The following is a 19026-nucleotide window of genomic DNA, read 5'->3' as shown; positions in this document are numbered from 1 at the left end:
CTTGACATTAGAAAAGCTCTTAGCAAACGAACTACACGATCTTGTGCTATGCTTAGGATTGGGTCTTGTCCATCACATCATTCTCCTAATGATGTGATCCCGTTATCAACGACATCCAATGTCCATGGTCAGGAAACCATAACCATCTATTGATCAACGAGCTAGTCAACTAGAGGCTTACTAGGGACATGTTGTGGTCTATATATTCACACATGTATTACGGTTTCCAGTTAATACAATTATAGCATGAACAATAGAAAATTATCATGAACAAGGAAATACAATAATAACCATTTTATCATTGCCTCTAAGGCATATTTCCAACAGTATGAAGCACTACAGGAATCAGCTACTTTGCCGTCTGCCACGGCAGACGGCAAAGGCAAGGATGGCGGACGACAAAGGCCTTTGCCATCTGCCGCGGACGGCAAAAGGCTCCGGCAAAGTAGGCTACGGTAAAGAGCTTCTTTGCCGTCTGCTTTTTGAAGCAGACGGCAAAGGGGTCTTCGCCATCAGCGGCGGACGGCAAAGAAAGCCGACGGCAATAAATTCGCTGTTAGTCTGTTAGATGGCTAACGGCAGTCTTTGCCGTCCGTGGCTGACGGCAAAGAGCCTCAAGCCTTTGCCGTCTGCCACTGTAGGCAAACTGACCAAATGGGTCAGCTGCCACGAGCCTATATTGCCCCATTTAATTCTGTTTTTTCTTATATCAATTCATTTTCACAGAAAACAAACACACACACACATATATAGACACACACACACACACACACACACACACACACACATATATATATATATGACCAGTATAGCATATCCAACACATATTACCGATACTCATGAACACATATATATCCAACACATGTTACCAAGAGTAGCAAGTTTCACAAAGTCAAAACAAAAACTAAAGGCAAGCACTCCATATCTAAAATTACAAGAAATGACATAAAACTAAATATCTATTTTCCTAAAAACTATCTTATTACTAAGATCTTCTCTGGATCTTCTTCTTTTCTTCCAACCTGCATAACAAAAACACTAAGAAAGAGAGAATGGGTTAGGAGTAGAAATGTAGCATTTCACTGGGTGAAATGCAATGCTGTAGGAGCCAGCACTTGAGGTCAAGACAATCTTAAATTAGTGTAAAGTTATGACCTTTTAACTCAGCATTTGTCTGCATGGTGTATCTACAAGACAAAAATAGTGTAGGGCTTTTAGAGCAGAATTATATCAGAAACAGTTAGCATACCATCACACTGATAAGAACCGCCAGCATGGCTGGTTTTTACCACTGAGCATTTGAGACAAATTGAAGATTCCGTGTATATGCAATACAGAGACCCCTAAGACAAGTATTTACACAGGACCAAACTGAGAAAATAGACACAACAATGTGGAAAATGGAAAAAAATCAGATAAGGAGTTACAAAGATAAACCAAGCTATATATTTTTTAGATTGTTCAAGATGTATTGGTGAGTAAAATATACTGCATTTAAATTGCGAGCACACAGGTGGAATGTGAAACCATATGTGTAGTTAATTAGATAAACCCCTCCTTTCATATCAAGCATGTACAGACATAAATTTCGCCTAACCAAAAAAGATCCATTGTATTCTTTCCCGCGGAGGAGGAGGAGGCCAGATAAAATTCTTTGTTGGTGGTAATCACAATAGCAGGAAGGGGATTGGAAGGGAAAAAATATGTCTGCTAACTAGTTGGAGTACTTGCTGCCTGCCTGTCTACATTGTATCTCAGTTTGGTTGGCTAGCTGCTCTGTTTTTTGAGCGGAGCAGTTCTGCATTGTGCTGCTGCTCCATGTGCCAAGACCAACGACCAAAGTCCTACAGTTTGGTCCATCCTACAGTTAACAAATCGGGCTACTCTTTTTGTATGAAGTGCCAAACCTGAAGATACTTGTATGGCATGCTCTACGGCGATATGAGGATGCCTTCGATATTATCACCCCCAAAGATTTTGATCCTCCCATCCCTGCAGTTTGAAGCGCAGTCACCATCAATTCAACAGGAGGTGGACATAACATGGACACCGAAAATGTGCTCAAGGGCTTGCTGGTATGTTCTATTGGCTGACTCAAGCAATGATCTGAACTGCATTAAGGCTTCAAGCTTAAGAGTTGAATGCAGGATGGCACACTACAAATGACCTACTTTAGATGCTTATTTGGATGTCTTGCTATATGACAAGAAATGGTTGTTGCTCGGATTCAGAGGGTGGTAACACAGGTTGACAGAGATATCAGCTTCGGTTTAACTTATTTTGAAGTGTAGGCAAAGTTAGGACGAGTGGAGGGAGGTTGGGGGCTCACAGCGTCCCCACGGCGAGCAGCCGCTGCACGGGGTCGAACACCATGACGGAGGAGGCGTAGGGGATGCCGTAGTGGAGCGCGATCTGCGCCTCCAGCTGGGCCACATCACCGGCCGCCCCTCCTCCTCCTCCACCGCCTCCTTTCTCTCCCCCTCCTCCCTGCAGCAACATCCAGACAAACAGAATCGCTAACACGGCCACGGTCAGCACCGGAAGAAAACTCCGCCGACCAGCCCCGGTGAAGACGGTCTGATCGACCCCAAATCTGACAGGATAGAGCGGGAGAGGGGTGGGGCGAGACCTGGTGCAACTTCCTCTGCAAGAAGCGCTTCGCGGACTTCGGGGACGGGGCGGTTCAACGCCTGCGGCAGCGGCGAGGAGAAGGCCGGATCCCCATACAAGTATCTTTGGATGCGGCGAGGAGGAGGCCGGATCCGGAGTGTCCGGATCTCCCGCGGCCGGATCCGGGCGCGAGGCAGCATGGGGCGGCGGTGGCAACGCGGGGACGAGGGCGGGGCGCAAAGGAGCTCGGTGCGGGGCGGCGAGCTTGTGGGGAGGTGGCGGCGCGCGACACGGCGCAGGCGGCAGCGCGGGGCGGCGGGGCTCCAGGGGTCCGGCGAGGAGGCGGTGCTCACCGGCGGGCGGATGCGAGGCCGCCGTATCTGCTCGCACGAGGGAGAGGGAGAGACGAGCGGGAGAGAGAGAGGGGTGGGGCGGAGAGAGAGAGAGAGGGGATAGAGATAGAGGAGATGGGGGCAACGGTTTGACACCCGCACACGAGAAGGTTTGACACCCGCACACGAGAAGAAGACAAAAGGGGTGCATCGGAGGAGATAGGAGCGCCGGATTGCAAAACGGACAACGGGGAAAATGCTCGGAAGCTCGAGACGAACACGTATGCAAATGCAAAGCACATGATGACATGATATGAAATGCAGATGATGACATGGAAAAATGCAACACGCACGCAGATGACATGGCGACGACAGCGAATAACTGGCAGACACCTGGCGTATCGGATCCGGGGCGTCACAGAGAGAGAGGGGATAGAGATAGAGGAGATGGGGGCAACGGTTTTTTTTACCCGCAAAAAAAGATAGCCCCACCTCTTTGCCGTCTGCCAGCAGATGGCAAAGAATCTTTGCCGTCTGCCAGCAGATGGCAAAGAATCTTTGCCGTCTGCCAGCAGATGGCAAAGAGGGGGGTGGACCATTGCAGTGTACTGGCGTCTCTTTGCCGTCCGCTGGCAGATGGCAAAGATTCTTTGCCGTCTGCCAGCAGATGGCAAAGAAATGACAGATGGCAAAGCCCTTCTTTACCGTCTGCCGGTTCTTTGCCATCTGCTGTTTGGTAGCTGATGGCAAAGACATTCTTTGCCGTCTGCTAGCAGACGGCAAAGAGCTGGCAGACGGAAAAATCCCTGATTCCAGTAGTGAAGGTCCTGCCAGCTACGCTCTTACGAAAGAAGAGAAAGAAATCTTCTTTGAATGCCTGCTCAGTATGAAGGTCCCGACTGGCTTCTCGCCGAATATAAAGGGAATAATAAATATGCCAGAGAAAAAATTCCAGAACCTAAAGTCTCATGACTGCCACGTGATTATGACGCAACTGCTTCCAGTTGCATTGAGGGGGCTTCTACCGGAAAATGTCCGATTAGCCATTGTGAAGCTATGTGCATTCCTCAATGCAATCTCTCAGAAGGTGATCGATCCAGAAATCATACCAAGGCTAAGGAGTGATGTGGCGCAATGTCTTGTCAGTTTCGAGCTGGTGTTCCCACCATCCTTGTTCAATATCATGACGCACGTCCTAGTTCATCTAGTCGACGAGATTGTCATTCTGGGGGCCGTATTTCTACACAATATGTTCCCCTTTGAGAGGTTCATGGGAGTCCTAAAGAAATATGTCCGTAACCGCGCTAGGCCGGAAGGAAGCATCTCCATGGGCCATCAAACAGAGGATGTCATTGGGTTTTGTGTTGACTTCATTCCTGGCCTTAAGAAGATAGGTCTCCCTAAATCGTGGTATGAGGGGAGACTGTCTGGAAAAGGCACGCTTGGAGGGGACTCAATAATATGCAGGGACGGATATTCTTGGTCTCAAGCACACTACACAGTTCTACAGAACTCTACCTTGGTGACCCCGTATGTCGATGAACACAAGAACAGTGTGCGCTCCAAACACCCGGAGCAGTGTGACGACTGGATTACATGTGAACACATCAGGACTTTCAGCAGTTGGTTGGAAACACGTCTCGGAGGTGACACCACTGTTTGTGATGAGTTGTACTCGTTGTCCAGGGGACCATCTTCGACTGTATTGACTTACAAAGGATACGAGATAAATGGGAATACATTTTACACGATCGCCCAAGATCAAAAGAGCACCAACCAAAACAGCGATGTCCGCTTTGATGCAGCAACCGAGAGGGGAAATGACACATATTATGGTTACATAATGGACATATGGGAACTTGACTACGGACATGATTTTAAGGTCCCTTTGTTTAAGTGCAAATGGGTCAATCTGTCAGGAGGCGGGGTATAGGTAGACCCACAATACGGAATGACAACAGTGGATCTGAACAATCTTGGGTACACTGACGAACCGTTCGTCCTAGCCAATGATGTGGCACAGGTTATCTATGTGAAGGACATGTCTACCAGACCGAGAAAAATAAAAGATAAGGAAGCGAATACATCATACGATGAGCCAAAGCGCCACATAGTTCTTTCAGGAAAAAGGGACATTGTGGGAGTGGAGGGCAAGACAGACATGTCTGAAGATTATGAAAAGTTTCATGAAATTCCTCCCTTCAAAGTCAAGGCTGACCCAAGCATCCTGATAAACGATGAAGATTATCCATGGTTACGGCGCAATAAGCAAATGACACAAGCGAAGAAAAAGTGAAGACTTTCTCCCGCAACTATTATGATGATACCATGCCAACTTTGTAACACACGAGTATGATACCATTGTCCGTTTTGTACACGAAGTGCATCTAGTTTTTGCCGTAACCCTCTCAACTTTCTTGCACATGCTATTTGGATGAAATGATGATACCATCCCAACTTTCAACCTTTTCAGAGTTCATTTGAAATGCTTTTCAATTTTAGGGTCTTATAGCTCAAAATAATCAGTAAATGCATGAAAATTGGTGCATGAAAAATAACAAATAAAATAAATAAGTAATTAGAAACAAAATAATATAAACTTTAATAAAATATATAAGTAGAAACAAAATAAAATAAACTTTAATAACATAAATAAAATTTATGAAACTAAAATTATCAAAGTATTTTCTGTTCAAAACATTATAAGCAACCTCTAGTATTATTGAAACTAAAATTATATAAAATTGATGCAACTAAAATTATCGAAGTATTTTCTGTTCAAAATCATTGAAAGCAAAAATAATTTTCATAAAGAACTTTTTTTGTTAGAAACTTTAATAGCAAAAAGAATTATCATAAAGTAAAATAAATAAGTAATTAGAAATAAAATAAAATAAAATAAATAAGTTTTTTGTTGTAAGTAGAAACAAAACAAAATAAATAAAGTAAAAAAGAAAACAAAAAACAGGCAAAAAATAAAAATCATGCCACCTACTGGGCCACCACGGCCTGAATACGACTAGAAACCCATCCATGGGCCAGGATTCAGGCCCGCAGAAGGCCCAGTAGGCCCACAGGCATGTACAGAGAGGTTAGGCCTGTAAGCCTGCTTTAGAGAGGAGCTCGACAACTCAGGCGCACCGCACCTTATAAACAGGTGCGGCTCTCTCTCAGCTAGCGAGGTGGGACTAAACTTCCACCACCACGCCGCTGTGCAAGGCCATTGGTCCCGGTTGGTGGCACGAACCGGGACCAATGCCACCCTTTGGTCCCGGTTCGTGGCACCAACCGGGACCAATGCCCCCCTTTAGTCCCGGTTGGTGCCACCAACCGGGACCAAAGGCCGCCGCTTCCCGCCCTTTAGGCTGCTGAAAAGAGGCCTTTGGTCCCGGTTGGTGGCACCAACCGGGACTAAAGGGGGGCATTGGTCCCGGTTGGTGCCACGAACCAGGACCAATGCTCTCAGTATATAAGAAAGCACTTAGCGTTTTTCAGATTCATCTCTGCATCAATTCCCCCGCCCCGACGACGCCGCCAGGCTGCCCGAGCTCGCCCCGTCGACGCCGTCGCCGCCCTCTGCTGCCTCGTCGACGCGCAGCCGCCCCTTCCCCGAGCACGCCGCCGGCGGCCCGCCCCGACCACGCCGCGCGCCCCTGCCCCGACCACGTCGTCGTCGCCCCAGCTGCCCCGACCACGCCGCCGCCGCCTCTGCCTCGCCCTGCCCCGACCACGCCGCCGTCACCTCTGCCCCTGCCCCGACCACGCCGCCGTCGCATCTGCCCCTGCCCCGACGCGCCGCCGTCGCCTTGGTCAGGGCCGGCACTGCCCCCTTCCTCCCTGTTTTTTCTGCACATATATATGATGTTTTTCCTAATTATATGTATATGTATGAGTATATGTATGTGTGTATATCTGTTTATATGTTCTTTTTTTAGATCTTTTTTTTTCATTTTTATAAAAATGTATATATGTATGTATATGTGTTCTCTGTGTATATATATGTTCATGTATATACGCAAAAGATAGATTTTTAGAAAAGTTAGGATTTTTTTTTCTGTTCATAGATTTTTTTGGTGATATTAATTATTGTAGAATATGCAAATGTTTGTATATTCATATGAACAATGCATTAGGCAAAACCTTTACTTTTTTCAAAATTTTCTATTTGAACATTTTTTTATGAATGAGAGGAAAAAGGAAAATAAGAAGAGGAAGAAAGGAGAAGAAGAGGAGAGGAAGAAGAGGAGAAATAAATAAGAAAAGGAAAAAAGAAGAAAAAGAAGAGGAGAAGAAGAAAGGAATAGAAGAGAAGAAGAAAAAATAGAAAAAATTCTATTTTTTCTTCTTCTCTCCTCTATTCCTTTCTTCTTCTCCTCTTTTTTTCTTCTTTTTTTCTTCGATCTTCTCCTCTATTCCTTTCTTCTTCTCCTCTTTTTGTTTCTTCTTCGTTTTCTTATGTTTTATCGGGTCTGTCGTCGTCGATATACCCCTCTCCCGATAACTTCAACACGAGGGGGGGTCGATATACCCCCTCCCCGATAATATTATTTTCCCATGTACGTATGTCATCGTTGTCGATATAACCCCCTCCCGATAACTTCAACACGTGGGGGGGGGTCGATATACCCCCTCCCCGATAACATTATTTTCCCATGTATGTATGTCGTCGTTGTCGATATATATAACTCCCTCCCAGATAACTTCGACATGATGGACGGTCGTTATTTATACCCCCTCTCGACCGTGATAACTTATACCACGGGAGCACCCCCCGGCCCTCTCGCTCGACCAAAACTCTCGAGGACACCCAAACCCTAGAAAAAAACGATGTCGGTCTCCTACCCCCTCCCGCCGCGCCCCTACCCTTCAAGCGTTGCCGAGGCCACCCCAAACCCGGAATAAGCTAGGTCTATGTTTGTACTAATATATCCACCTGCTGTCATGTTTGTGTAATAATTGCCATGTTGTAATATTTGCAGAAACAATGGAGCACGGACGAGACGAGCAAGCAGAAGAGGTGTTGGGGGACATACTCTTAGCCGGAGGTGATATCTTGTCGTATCTTAACGACAATGATGGTCTGGAAGAACAGGGCGAAGAAGCAGGCTACGGTGATCGAAGAGTGGAGGAGGAAAGACATGATTATGATGGCTCCGGTGACCCAATGCTGGTGCAAGAAGGAGCCCGTGGTGACGGCTCCGGTGACCGAACAGAGTCCGGCCAGGTAAATATATTAGTTAAGCCTGTGCTGACTAGCTAATTGATGCATTCATTGTTTTGGTATGTACACATATTAATTAACACTCGTCTTTCTTCTTTTTTCTAGCCCTCCGAATCGAGCACAACTTCGGTAAAGAGACGAGGCCCGAAGAGAAAGTTGCGCTCGGATGAAAGGTTTGAGATCACAGCAATCGCGCGCGACGGCCAACCGATTGAACCCATCCGGACAAAGGATGCATTTGCTGCTCAGTGCGGGGTTCTAGTTAGGGACAAGATCCCGATCAGCATCCACCAATGGTATAAGCCTAAGAAGGAAGACCCTGAGGTGTCTTATGTCAATGATATGCAGAAAGATGATCTTTGGACTGAGCTGAAGGCAAATTTCACCCTACCGCTAGAGGAGGATCCGGAGAAGCCAGTTAAAGAGCAATTAATCAAGTCTCATGCTCTTAAGAAGATGGCAGACCTATTCAGGAGGTGGAAGAATGAGCTGAAAACGTTTCTCGACAAAGAAGAGACACCAGAATTCATCGGCCGGTATGAGAAGATCAGAGATCACTGGCCCGCATTTGTGGCCCACAAGACATCGGAAAAGAGTAAGAAGATGTCAGCGACAAACAAGAAGAATGCTGCGAAGAAGCTTCACCATCGCACGGGGTCAGGTGGCTACCTCAAAGCCCGGCCTAAATGGGCCAAGGCTGAGAATGATCTGCTTGAAAAAGGGATCGAACCACAGACAATGAACTGGACAGACCGTTGCCGCACTTGGTTCTTCGGGGCTGGCGGAACCTTGGACCCTGTATCAGGAAGGTGCGTTTGGACGAACGAGCTTTTGAGAATACCAGTCAAGAAGACTCAGCAATATATCGATGCAGCGCAGGAAGGGACGTTCGTTCCAGACAGAGAGAACGACGAGCTCACAATGGCCCTCGGGAATCCTGAGCACCCTGGACGGACACGAGGCATGCCAGGCTCCGTTCCGTGGAAGGCTGGTTTTCCGGACGCATGTGGTTACAAAAGCCAGGAGAGGAGGAAAAAATGGAGCAGACCCAAATTCAGAAGCTGCACGAAAGGGTTCAAGCGCTAGAAGAACGAGACGACAATCGACATGCCGAAACTACCCCCGAAGCTACCCCGCCATCTCAGCGGAGAAGCAGCGTGGCTTCCACCGAGCTGCTTCAGCCGGAGCATGTCTTGACGGCTCCTGCTAGCTATCCCGTGGATGCTATCACGGAGTCTCAACATTGCCACCTTATGGCGCAATGGCAGAACTTCAAAGTCAAGGCGGCTGTTGGCTCTGTTTTACCTCCTGAACTCGGCGCAACCTACCAGTGCCGACCGATTCCAGAAGGATATGCTAGGGTGATGGTGGATGAAATAACGGAGGGATTTGAGGACCTCCAGCTTGACCACCCTACCGGTGAAGGGGAGACTCGGCTGGGTTTAGCTCTGAAGACTCCGTGCCTATGGCGGAAGGAGCTCATTAACCTTCCGAACTGGACGCCTCCGGCGAGTAAGGGCACTCCGCCGCCGCCTCCTCCTCCGGCGAGTGATCAGGGCACTCAGCCTCCTTCTCCGGCGTGTGGCGGCACTCCACCTCCTCCTCCGCCTCCTCCTCCGGCGAGTGATCAGGGCACTCAGCCTCCTTCTCCGGCGCGTGGCGGCACTCCGCCTCCTTCTCCGCCTGCGCCGGCGTGCCAGAGCAGCCAGCCTCCTCCTTCTCCGCCTCGTCAGCAAGGGCGGAAGAGACCCGCCGCCGCTCCGGCTGCTCCGGCGCGTCGTAGTCCTTCTCCTCCACCTCGTAAGCAAGGAAAGAAGACAGTCGCAGCCGCTCCGTCTGCTCTGCCGGCGTCTAGCAGTACAGCTGCCAGAGGCGGGAGGCAATACAGATTCGGTCCTTCTCTGAAGACTCCAGAGAAGTTACCATACGAGAGGACCGAGGAGGAGAACGTGAAGATCGTGCGAGCCGAAGTGAAGAACTTCTTTGAAGGGGTGAAAGCAAAGAAACATCCACCTCCGGAGGAGAAGGTAGATCTGGTGAAAGCGAAGCGCACTCTGGATGCCCTGACAAAACCACCAAAGTCTCTGCCGAAAGGCAACTATGAGCGCATTATTGCAAAGACATTTGTCAAAGCGGAGCGGTCGGGAAGTACTGTTAGTGATCAAAGGTTAAAAGAACGACGAGCTGGGAAAAAAATTGCCCAGCTCGGCGAACAAGCGAACTAATCGTGCCCCCCGCTCAAGGTGTCTAAAGACATCGTCGCTAATGATCCGAGGATGGTGGCCGGTTATAGCATCTTGGAGATTACCTGCCCGGCGATGTACATTATGAAATCATGGAGGTGGACGAACACAAATACCATTACGGGAAGCCTCTCGTCAAAGATGAAAGATCTCTAACAACGATGATGCGAAGATTACATGATTGGTACGTGAAAACTTGCAGAGAGTCTGATGGGATGAATATTTTGACGTTGAGAGTTAAACCGGAGCATGACCTCGTTGGAATTGAACTGCTGAATGTTCCATTTGAGGAGTTCTTCCAGTTTTTCAATCAAAAGGCCCTCGATAAATCAACGATCACTTGCTACTGTCTGTAAGTAGTAGTACTTCTGTCATTAAGTCTCTCTATATAGTTCAGCTCTTTCATTGCATGTATTTATAATTATCCTCACTATATTATGCAGATTGAAGATCGCCGAATTGAAGAAAAGACAAATCGGTGATATTGGGTTCATTAACACAAATCTCATAGATGCATATATGGTTGAAAAACATGCCAAAGAAGCCGAGGCCAACTTGCTACGATCGTTGGTATTAAATCAAAACAAAGATATAATACTCTTTCCTTACAACTTCAAGTGAGTGTTACTGTCTTGTGCATATTCGGTTTTCCTTATTAGTCCAGGTTATGGTAATGTAATTGATGACTTATGCATGCATGCGCAGTTTCCACTATATTCTCCTAGAGATTAAGCTTGAGCAAGGAGTAGTAACCGTCTTAGACTCGAGACGAAAAGATCCCCAAGACTATGCGGACATGACTCAAATGCTCGAGAAGTAAGTTAAATCGATCATTATCCACCATATCAGTAACTTTGTCATTTCCTGATATCAAGTAATTGTTTTCTTTGTCTGGCAGGGTTTGGAGAAAATTTACCACAAAAGCTCCGGGACTGCCGAAGAAGCTCCAATTTAGACACCCGAAAGTAAGTACTATAGTAGCATGTTCCGCACATCTCCTAGTGATTCAAGCGCTAGTTTCATCAATACCATTTAGCATGCTTGCTTATCAGTTAGATTGACCTCTATTTCTTGTAAAGTGGTTGTGGCAGGAACAAGGGAATGATTTCTGTGGATACTACGTTTGCGAGTCTAACGACCTGCGAGCGGGGCTACTCTCACGAACAATATGAAGTGCGTAAGCAATAATATTCATAATTTTATTTTATTACCATCATTTGTGTCGAGTTTCATTTATTTATATATATATATATATATATATATATATATATATATATATATATATATATATATATATATATGTATTGACCCCCTTCTTCAAATTAGATGTTTCGGATGCGGGATGAACTCCTAGCAGAAGATCATATGCGAGCAATTCAAGAGGAATTGGCGGCATTCTTCCTTGACCACGTGATCGCTGAAAACGGAGAATACTATGTGGACCCTGTGTTCTTACAATTTAATTAGGAGATTATATTGTAAGAGATAATTATTGTATATATGTAGCCGGTAGTATCAGATAGATATACGAGAACTTGTTGTTCGACCAATCTCTCGGAGAAGGAGAGGTGGTCGATATCACTTCTCTCTGTATGCATATGTTCATGACGATCTTCTGTTTCCTTCATTTGCTTACTAGCTAGCGTGTCTAGTCCTCTCCATACGTATATAGTACGTAGCGTCGACCAAGCACGAAGATAAGAGAGGACACTTTTCTCTATTAATTAGCTGACTAACACAATATATGAAACACCTAAATTAACCCCCCAAAACCCCCCACCCCCCATTTCAAAAAAAAACAAAAACCCCAGCCCTGAAATGCTGACGCGTGAATGCCTACTGGTCCCGGTTGGTGCCATCAACCAGGACCAATAGGCCCAAAGGCCCCCCTGCCTGGGCTGGCAGCAGCGGCCACGTGAAGGACCTTCTGTCCCGGTTCGTGTAAGAACCGGGACTAAAGGGTTAGGGCTTTAGTAACGACCCTTTAGTCCCGGTTCAAAAACCGGGATAAAAGACCCTTACCAACCGGGCTAAAAGGCCCTTTTTCTACTAGTGAGCGCATGTGAACATCTCGTAGCTGATCAACTTCTATTTGTCAATGTCAAAGGACCAACAATCCTGTGTGTATATAGGTCAATAAGACAGTAAGTCAATCGACGAACGATACATATCTTAACCTAGAGGTGCACGTTTTCATACAGATCCCTGTATGCATATAAATCCCTACTACATTGAGATTGAAGCGATGCCATGATAGTTGGCATATGCGCATCAAGTATGAGATCATCTCCCATTAGTTATCTTTCTTGCTATCCAGGTCTTCAAGAGCAGACAGTCTTTCAACAAGGGGTGGATGGGAGTAGTGGTATGCTGAGTACCACGGATCTGTGTTCATTGCAGATAAGTTCTCTTCCTGAAATTTTCAAGCACGTACCAAGTTAGTTAACTCAAATCTCCGCACCACTATACTACAGTAATGGTATAAGTTTAGTAAAAGAGAGCTAAGAGCTTCCAAACAAAGAGGCGTAAGAGAATAAAGCAAGAGTAAACAAGAGGATGTTAGTAGTTTCTCGAACCAGCATTGAATTTTGAGAGAAGGTTGCTTGATCTAGTGATCGATTATGGTCAGATCTTGAAGTAAGGTGTCGATGTCCAGTAGAAAAATAACACCGACTCCATGGTCAACTATAAGAAAAGCAGAAAAAAATCGAAAGGCCTTTAAATGGTTACCTGTAGTTTAACAAGGGCTCCCCTGAGCTCGGGAGCATACCCAAGGTTCTTGGCAAAAGCATCAGCCTGGATATTGAGATAGGATTAGGTAAATGCAACCAAATTTGAAAGCTGTCACAACGGAAAACTTGAGATGAATACAAGAGAGAACCTGAAATTCAAATGCTCTGCTGACAAGGTTGAGGCAAAAACTCAGAAGGTGTTGGACGGGTATAATGGTGTGCTGTCATGAAAAGAATGTATGTGTCAATCGAGTAACAATGCTGGAAATCTGTAGGGAGTGCATCTCACTGCAAGTTTAAATGGAAGATGTAAACAGCTGACGTTCGATCTCAATTTCATTTCACAAAAAGATACTACTGCTAGGGCGGAAATTGTACTGAAAACATCTCCACGCAAAGATAATAGCACGATAATACTTCTTAAAAAATAACGAGCATGACATACCATAAAAATGATCAGTCCAATGATTACCGGCTGATCCTCAAAACCAAAACTTTCAAAGAGATCTTTGGAATTCCTTACAAGAGTGTATCCTCCGAATTGCATAAATGTAAGCACCTGCAAGTAGAAAATGAGGTGAACAAAAGAATTTTCAACATCTAAAAAATGCTTGAGATGCGTGCTTTTCTTTTTTTAATCAAATCAAATAATAGTTTCCCAGGAACCAATGCAATGGGGACACAAACTGATTTTATGATGCGTCATTGCACAAATTCCATCAGTAACACTAGAACAATACACATGAAGGTGCCTAACAGTATAACCCCTTGCATGCTTAAAATCGAGTTCATATTAACTTATGCTATAAATAATTTTGTTAAATATTCATTCATCTAATTAACCGTTCTCGTGAGTAGCTACTCATGACTCGTCACATTACATCTACTATATAGATTAGCACCACCCCTAGGGGCTTCATCAGAAGAAATATCTTGCACTTTTTACTAATAAACAGGATACTTTATTAGAAACAATACTGCTTGAATTTTATACCAGTTCTCAAAACTAGCTGCGTCTTCAATTCATATAAACACGTTCTTATCAGTGCCCCCGACCAAGCTTAATTTTGTTTCTTCCCTTATAATTCAGTATACCATAGGCCAACTGATGCAACAATAAGAATGGCACAATGAACCTCCAGGAAAAACAACAGAGGATTTCCGGGCTAAGGCATTTTCACTTGATGACTACCATATCTTCACGTAGCATTTGGTTGCTTGGATGAAGTTGTATGAGAGATGACCATCCAGCTTTTAGAAACCATGATTTTATTTGTTTGGTTAGACTGGGTAGGTCTATACCCCATTAAAGTGAATATAGCTCCAACAACCAGGACAAATCCAAGCAGTAAAAGAACTCGGAAGAGCCGAGCCATCTATTGCCCGCACTGTCACGCGACAGCACATGAGCCTAGTGCACAGCTTGTCAGGCCTATTTTTCTTTCCTCACTGTGACACTTCTCTCTGTCTCAGCACTCCTCTGTCGTTTCTCATCAGGTCGGCATTCTGGGTCTGTAAATTTTGGTGTCTTTGTTACATTTGCACAGTTGTATTGGAGCAGCAATATGTGTTGTTTATTATTGTGTACATGGACAACATAACACTTGAACGGGGAAAGACTACAATAGAAGCTGGACATATGGTAGAAAAACTGAAGACGAAAAGATCCAACGGCTCCAACTTCGTTTTTTCTATTTTCATATCCTATGCCCAGCTAATCATGTTTAGGGATGTAAACCGGGTCCCGTTTAAGCCCACTTATGGTCTAAAAGTTCAATAAAGTTTTTTTTTCCGGGAAAATGAACTATCGAGCTAGCTAAAGCTAACCAAACACAATTCTGGGTAATCCTATCCACATCTATCCCTCACCCAAACATAAAAATGGCTCACCAACTCACTCAACCAAACACATATTTGACTGCCCACCATCCCTACCAACCCTCCGTATGGCCATCTCACATCCAACTTCATCCATGCAACCAAACGGTACCTTAGCTATCTAGTATGCAAATGCTAATGCACCAAAACTAATTGGCTGACTGGTGCGCAGAGGACATAATTAGTTATCTGGATGAGAAAATACCTGCACAGCTACAAAGGAATATGCAGTGTGATTGAGTTTCCAGTGCCCAAGCTCGTGCGCAAGAACAGAAACGATCTCATTATCATTACTACACTGAAACAAACACAGTCAAGTAGTCGAACCTGCGCATGAGTTCCCAAATCGCAATGGAAAAATAATGAACACAGTACAAAAAATGGTGGTTTGTTTGAACCTGTTGTATCAATGTGTCATAGAGAACAATGCGCTTATTCTTGAAAAACCCATACATGTAAGCCTGAAAGAGATTGACAGTTGAAATCATATCAGAAGACCATCAATAACTAGTTAGCAATGAAAAAAAAAACTCCAAAGGTAGAGCAATTAACATATACATTACTGTGGCTTGATCGAGTAGACCCATCCACCACAAAAAGCTTTTTCAGAGGAAACTTGAGGGAATCTGCTAACTTCTCTATTTTCTCCCTGAGCGAGCCTTCGGGAAGCTGTTGAAATCAGCAACTTCAAGTTCAGTCTTACCATGAAGTTACTATGTGGATACAGATGCAGCATGGATGCACTACATACCATTCTCACACGAAACCATATTGAATGAGGAAAATGACGGACGCAGTGCAACAAGAAAAGATACTCACAGGAGTGAATTTGTTGAACAGAGGAGCTATCATGATAGGGTAAATTGTCATCATCAGCAGAGCTAGCGCAAACATAAAACCCCAGAGATATATTGCTAGGTAAGGCCCTCCATTCTGAAGCAGTACAGGAAAAGGAAGATTAATAAAGTAACTCGGTTAGGTGACATATGCGTTCATCTGATTGCGAAAAGGGTTAAAGGCACGGTTAATAAAGATGCATATTAGCATGATAGTTCAGAATAGAGGGTGGCACAAAATAAAAATATGGTGTACCTGTACTATAACGATGATAGCAGCCACAATTGGTGGTGCGAGTACAACGGACAGCAAAATTCCCTTGATCATGTCCCAAATGAAGAGCCAGAATGTTTGCTGAGAAAGGACAAGAGAAAAAAACAACATAAATACGTGAGGAAATGAAGATATCAAATTATTAAGTGCTCCAAAGCACCACAAGTTGACACGATTCAAACATATAAATATATTCCTTTATGTTCGAATTAAGTGCTCCAATGCACCACAAGTTAACAAAATTCAAATACATCCATATGTATATTTGCTTTATGTTCACAAACGGAAGTGCAGAAATTGAAAATTAAAGACGGACCTTGTTAAACCCGTGTCGAGCCTCAATAACAAAAGTAGAGTACAGAGAGAATGGCAAGTCTGTGATCTGTATTGCATCAAGTATGTATTAGGCAATCACATTGACATAAAAAATTGGATCGCCAGAAGAGAAAATATTGATAGACAATGAACACGGGTCAACATTGAGGTTACTGCTAGGTGCCATGGAAGCATTCAAAAAGAACTGCTGATCAATCAATCTAAAGAAATCAGAATCTTGATTGATGCACGTTTGAACAAAACAAATGCACCTTATGTTATTATAGGTTAAAAAGAACATCTAGTGAAAATGTTGAAATGGATATGGGCTAGTAGGTGAACTCTGATAAAAGCACCAATCATTCCAATTGTATTCCACTAAACATAGCTATTTTAGAAGTGAAAGCTGTGCCGCATCGGGTGTTCCACTTAATTTTAGAAGTATCTCTGTCAGGACCAAAATCAGCAGAAAGGAAGACACGTCAAGGAGTTTATAGGTGTAAAAAAAACTATGAAATTAACTCCTGATTCTTAGATTCCTTACTGCAATAGCTAGCATATAATCAAGCATTTGGTCCTTCAGAGCTAAAGCTAATGCGTCACATATACCTAATCCAACTAAGTGCAAAAGACTCTTGAAGATAATTTAAAACAACTGAATATGAAAGCAGAGAAAATTAATAAACACATGGCCTTCTGAAACAGGCAAACAAATTGATAATACCTGTGACCAAACCATGACACCTGCTAAGAATGCAAGGGTGTGTATTATCTCATTTTCTGCATTCAGGCCAACATTGGTTACTAACACTCCAGATTTCTATAAAAGGAAGAGGATAGTTAGAACCAAACTCCTGCACAAAAAGGGTAAAGGAAAGCAAGTTGAAGACTTTGTATTACCGTCCAAAACCAAGGAAGAACTTTATAGTACAGTATCACGATATCGCATACTATAGTTATGGCCTCACGTACAAAATTGAAATTGCTGTAAGAGGAAGTATACCTGTCAGTACAGACAGTCTAAAAAGATAGAGAGAATATTAAGTGGGAACGCAGCTAATGAAATTAGGTGTCAGGAATGGTTTCTAAACGAGGTATGGTTGCAAGGACTGAGTAGTTATAAGCACCTTTTGTCCAGGCTATAAGCTCTCGCCTGCTCAAATTTTTCATGACTAATTACCTTTGCCAGGGATTTTGGCAATGTTGGTAACTTAAGGGCTCTATGCTGCCTGATGTTAAGATATGTCTCAAATATGTAATTGAGAGTCATAAAGCCTGCAGAAGGGGCATACAATGAGACGAGCATGTCAGGAATAGACAATAGCTACAATAATCATGATGATGATATAACAAGGTAAATAAAAATACAAAATCTTGACTTTGCACATACGATCTGTTCACACAATTTTGACAAACTTATGTTAAGCACTACTGCTTGTAACTTAGTTCAGAAATATTGGCTCGCTTCGTTCTGGTAAGTGATCATCAAATCTGCACAGTACCACATTTTGTGTTCCATAACAGAGCTTGACAGCACAAACAAGTCCAGTGATCAGGTGACAGTGACCATCTTCAGTCAAATGTAATTTTGCCGATGTTCCTGCCATGCTGAATACTCTACACTAACAGGTAACTCAATCTATCCAAAACCTCAGATCACTGCACCTGGATAACCTCTCGCACCCACACGACTCACACCAAAGCCATCAAGATCACTCGGCTACACCAGAGAAATCAAACTGCCCAGACGTCACACCCAACGGTTCCGTGGCACGGGCAAATCCAGCAGCGAAAAGCCCCCGACCCCCACTAACCCCTAGCTAGGGTTTACACGCGGATCCCGCGCCCATCGAAAGCCGACACGCCCCCGGGGATCGAGCGAGCAGACGAGCGAGTATGGGGAATAAGCAGCGGAAAGGCGGAATCTTACACAGGACGGCCTCCAGGTAGGGCAGCGCCATTGGAGCCGGGGGCGTTTCGGAAATCGAGGCGCGGAGGCGGCTTGTGTGCCGAGCGAGGGACGGGCCGGCGGGGAGGGGGTCGAGCGCAAGGACGATGGAACAGTGGGAAGAGGAGGAGGTGGGGTGGGGGGCGGCGTGATGTGGAAAAAAGGGGGCGGATACTTTGCTCGGGCCAGTTGCTCGGAGTTGGGGGAGGAAGGTACCGCGGCTGCAGCCACGCCGGGACCGGGGGGAAACGGCCTGGGAAGCAAAGGGCTTTGGATGTGGCTGTCGCCTAGCCGAATTTTCTTGAACTTCACTGTTTCTTCTGAAAAAATGAATGGGACCGAATTACTCAAAAAAAAAGGGATTGAATAGTAGATATTCTCTTGGGGGGTGGCTTCTTCTATAAACCGTCCCCTCCCCAGCTTCTCCGATATGTCGCCGCTCACATCTCATCCGTTTGGACATTTGAACTAGTAAAATTAGATGATGCTTCACGCGCTGGCACGGAAACCGTGCTAAAACAAATGCATCAATAAGTGCTTAAAACACCTAAAACTAATTACAATATGTATGTAAGAGTATTCTTAGCTCACGATTTTATACAATAAAGTTAGGTAATCGTTTGTAACCGGCGCGCCG

At 44.8% G+C, this 19026-nt stretch overlaps 2 protein-coding genes across 3 annotated transcripts; both read right to left on the bottom strand.

Moving 5' to 3' along the window:
- Positions 1-800: 800 nt before the first annotated feature.
- Positions 801-3091, bottom strand: LOC123145100 (uncharacterized). Of its 2 annotated transcripts, none has more exons than XR_006472104.1 (3): positions 2630-3091; positions 2330-2487; positions 801-1992 (listed from the first exon to the last, which is right to left on the bottom strand). XR_006472104.1 is itself a non-coding variant. In XM_044564419.1 (3 exons), the coding sequence occupies exons 1-3, from the start codon at positions 2808-2810 to the stop codon at positions 1932-1934; spliced, it is 429 nt and encodes a 142-aa protein (XP_044420354.1). In that variant the 5' UTR covers positions 2811-3091; the 3' UTR covers positions 801-1931. The 2 variants fall into 2 exon arrangements, 1 of the variants encoding a protein (XP_044420354.1); XM_044564419.1 differs by having other exon boundaries at positions 2330-2516.
- A 9378-nt stretch (positions 3092-12469) lies between these two features.
- On the bottom strand, positions 12470-18644 carry LOC123145099 (CAAX prenyl protease 1 homolog). Its single transcript, XM_044564418.1, has 14 exons — positions 18372-18644; positions 17569-17716; positions 17342-17426; positions 17166-17261; positions 16443-16508; positions 16109-16207; positions 15836-15949; positions 15575-15685; positions 15415-15477; positions 15222-15314; positions 13584-13697; positions 13288-13359; positions 13137-13202; positions 12470-12819 (listed from the first exon to the last, which is right to left on the bottom strand). The coding sequence occupies exons 1-14, from the start codon at positions 18400-18402 to the stop codon at positions 12700-12702; spliced, it is 1278 nt and encodes a 425-aa protein (XP_044420353.1). The 5' UTR covers positions 18403-18644; the 3' UTR covers positions 12470-12699.
- Positions 18645-19026: the final 382 nt, after the last annotated feature.

The sequence above is a fragment of the Triticum aestivum genome, chromosome 6D (genome assembly GCF_018294505.1).
Source record: "Triticum aestivum cultivar Chinese Spring chromosome 6D, IWGSC CS RefSeq v2.1, whole genome shotgun sequence".
In the NCBI taxonomy this organism is placed as follows: domain Eukaryota; kingdom Viridiplantae; phylum Streptophyta; class Magnoliopsida; order Poales; family Poaceae; genus Triticum; species Triticum aestivum.
The sequence above is the reverse complement of the archived record's forward strand: the minus strand, read 5'-3'. Positions and strand labels throughout refer to the sequence as shown.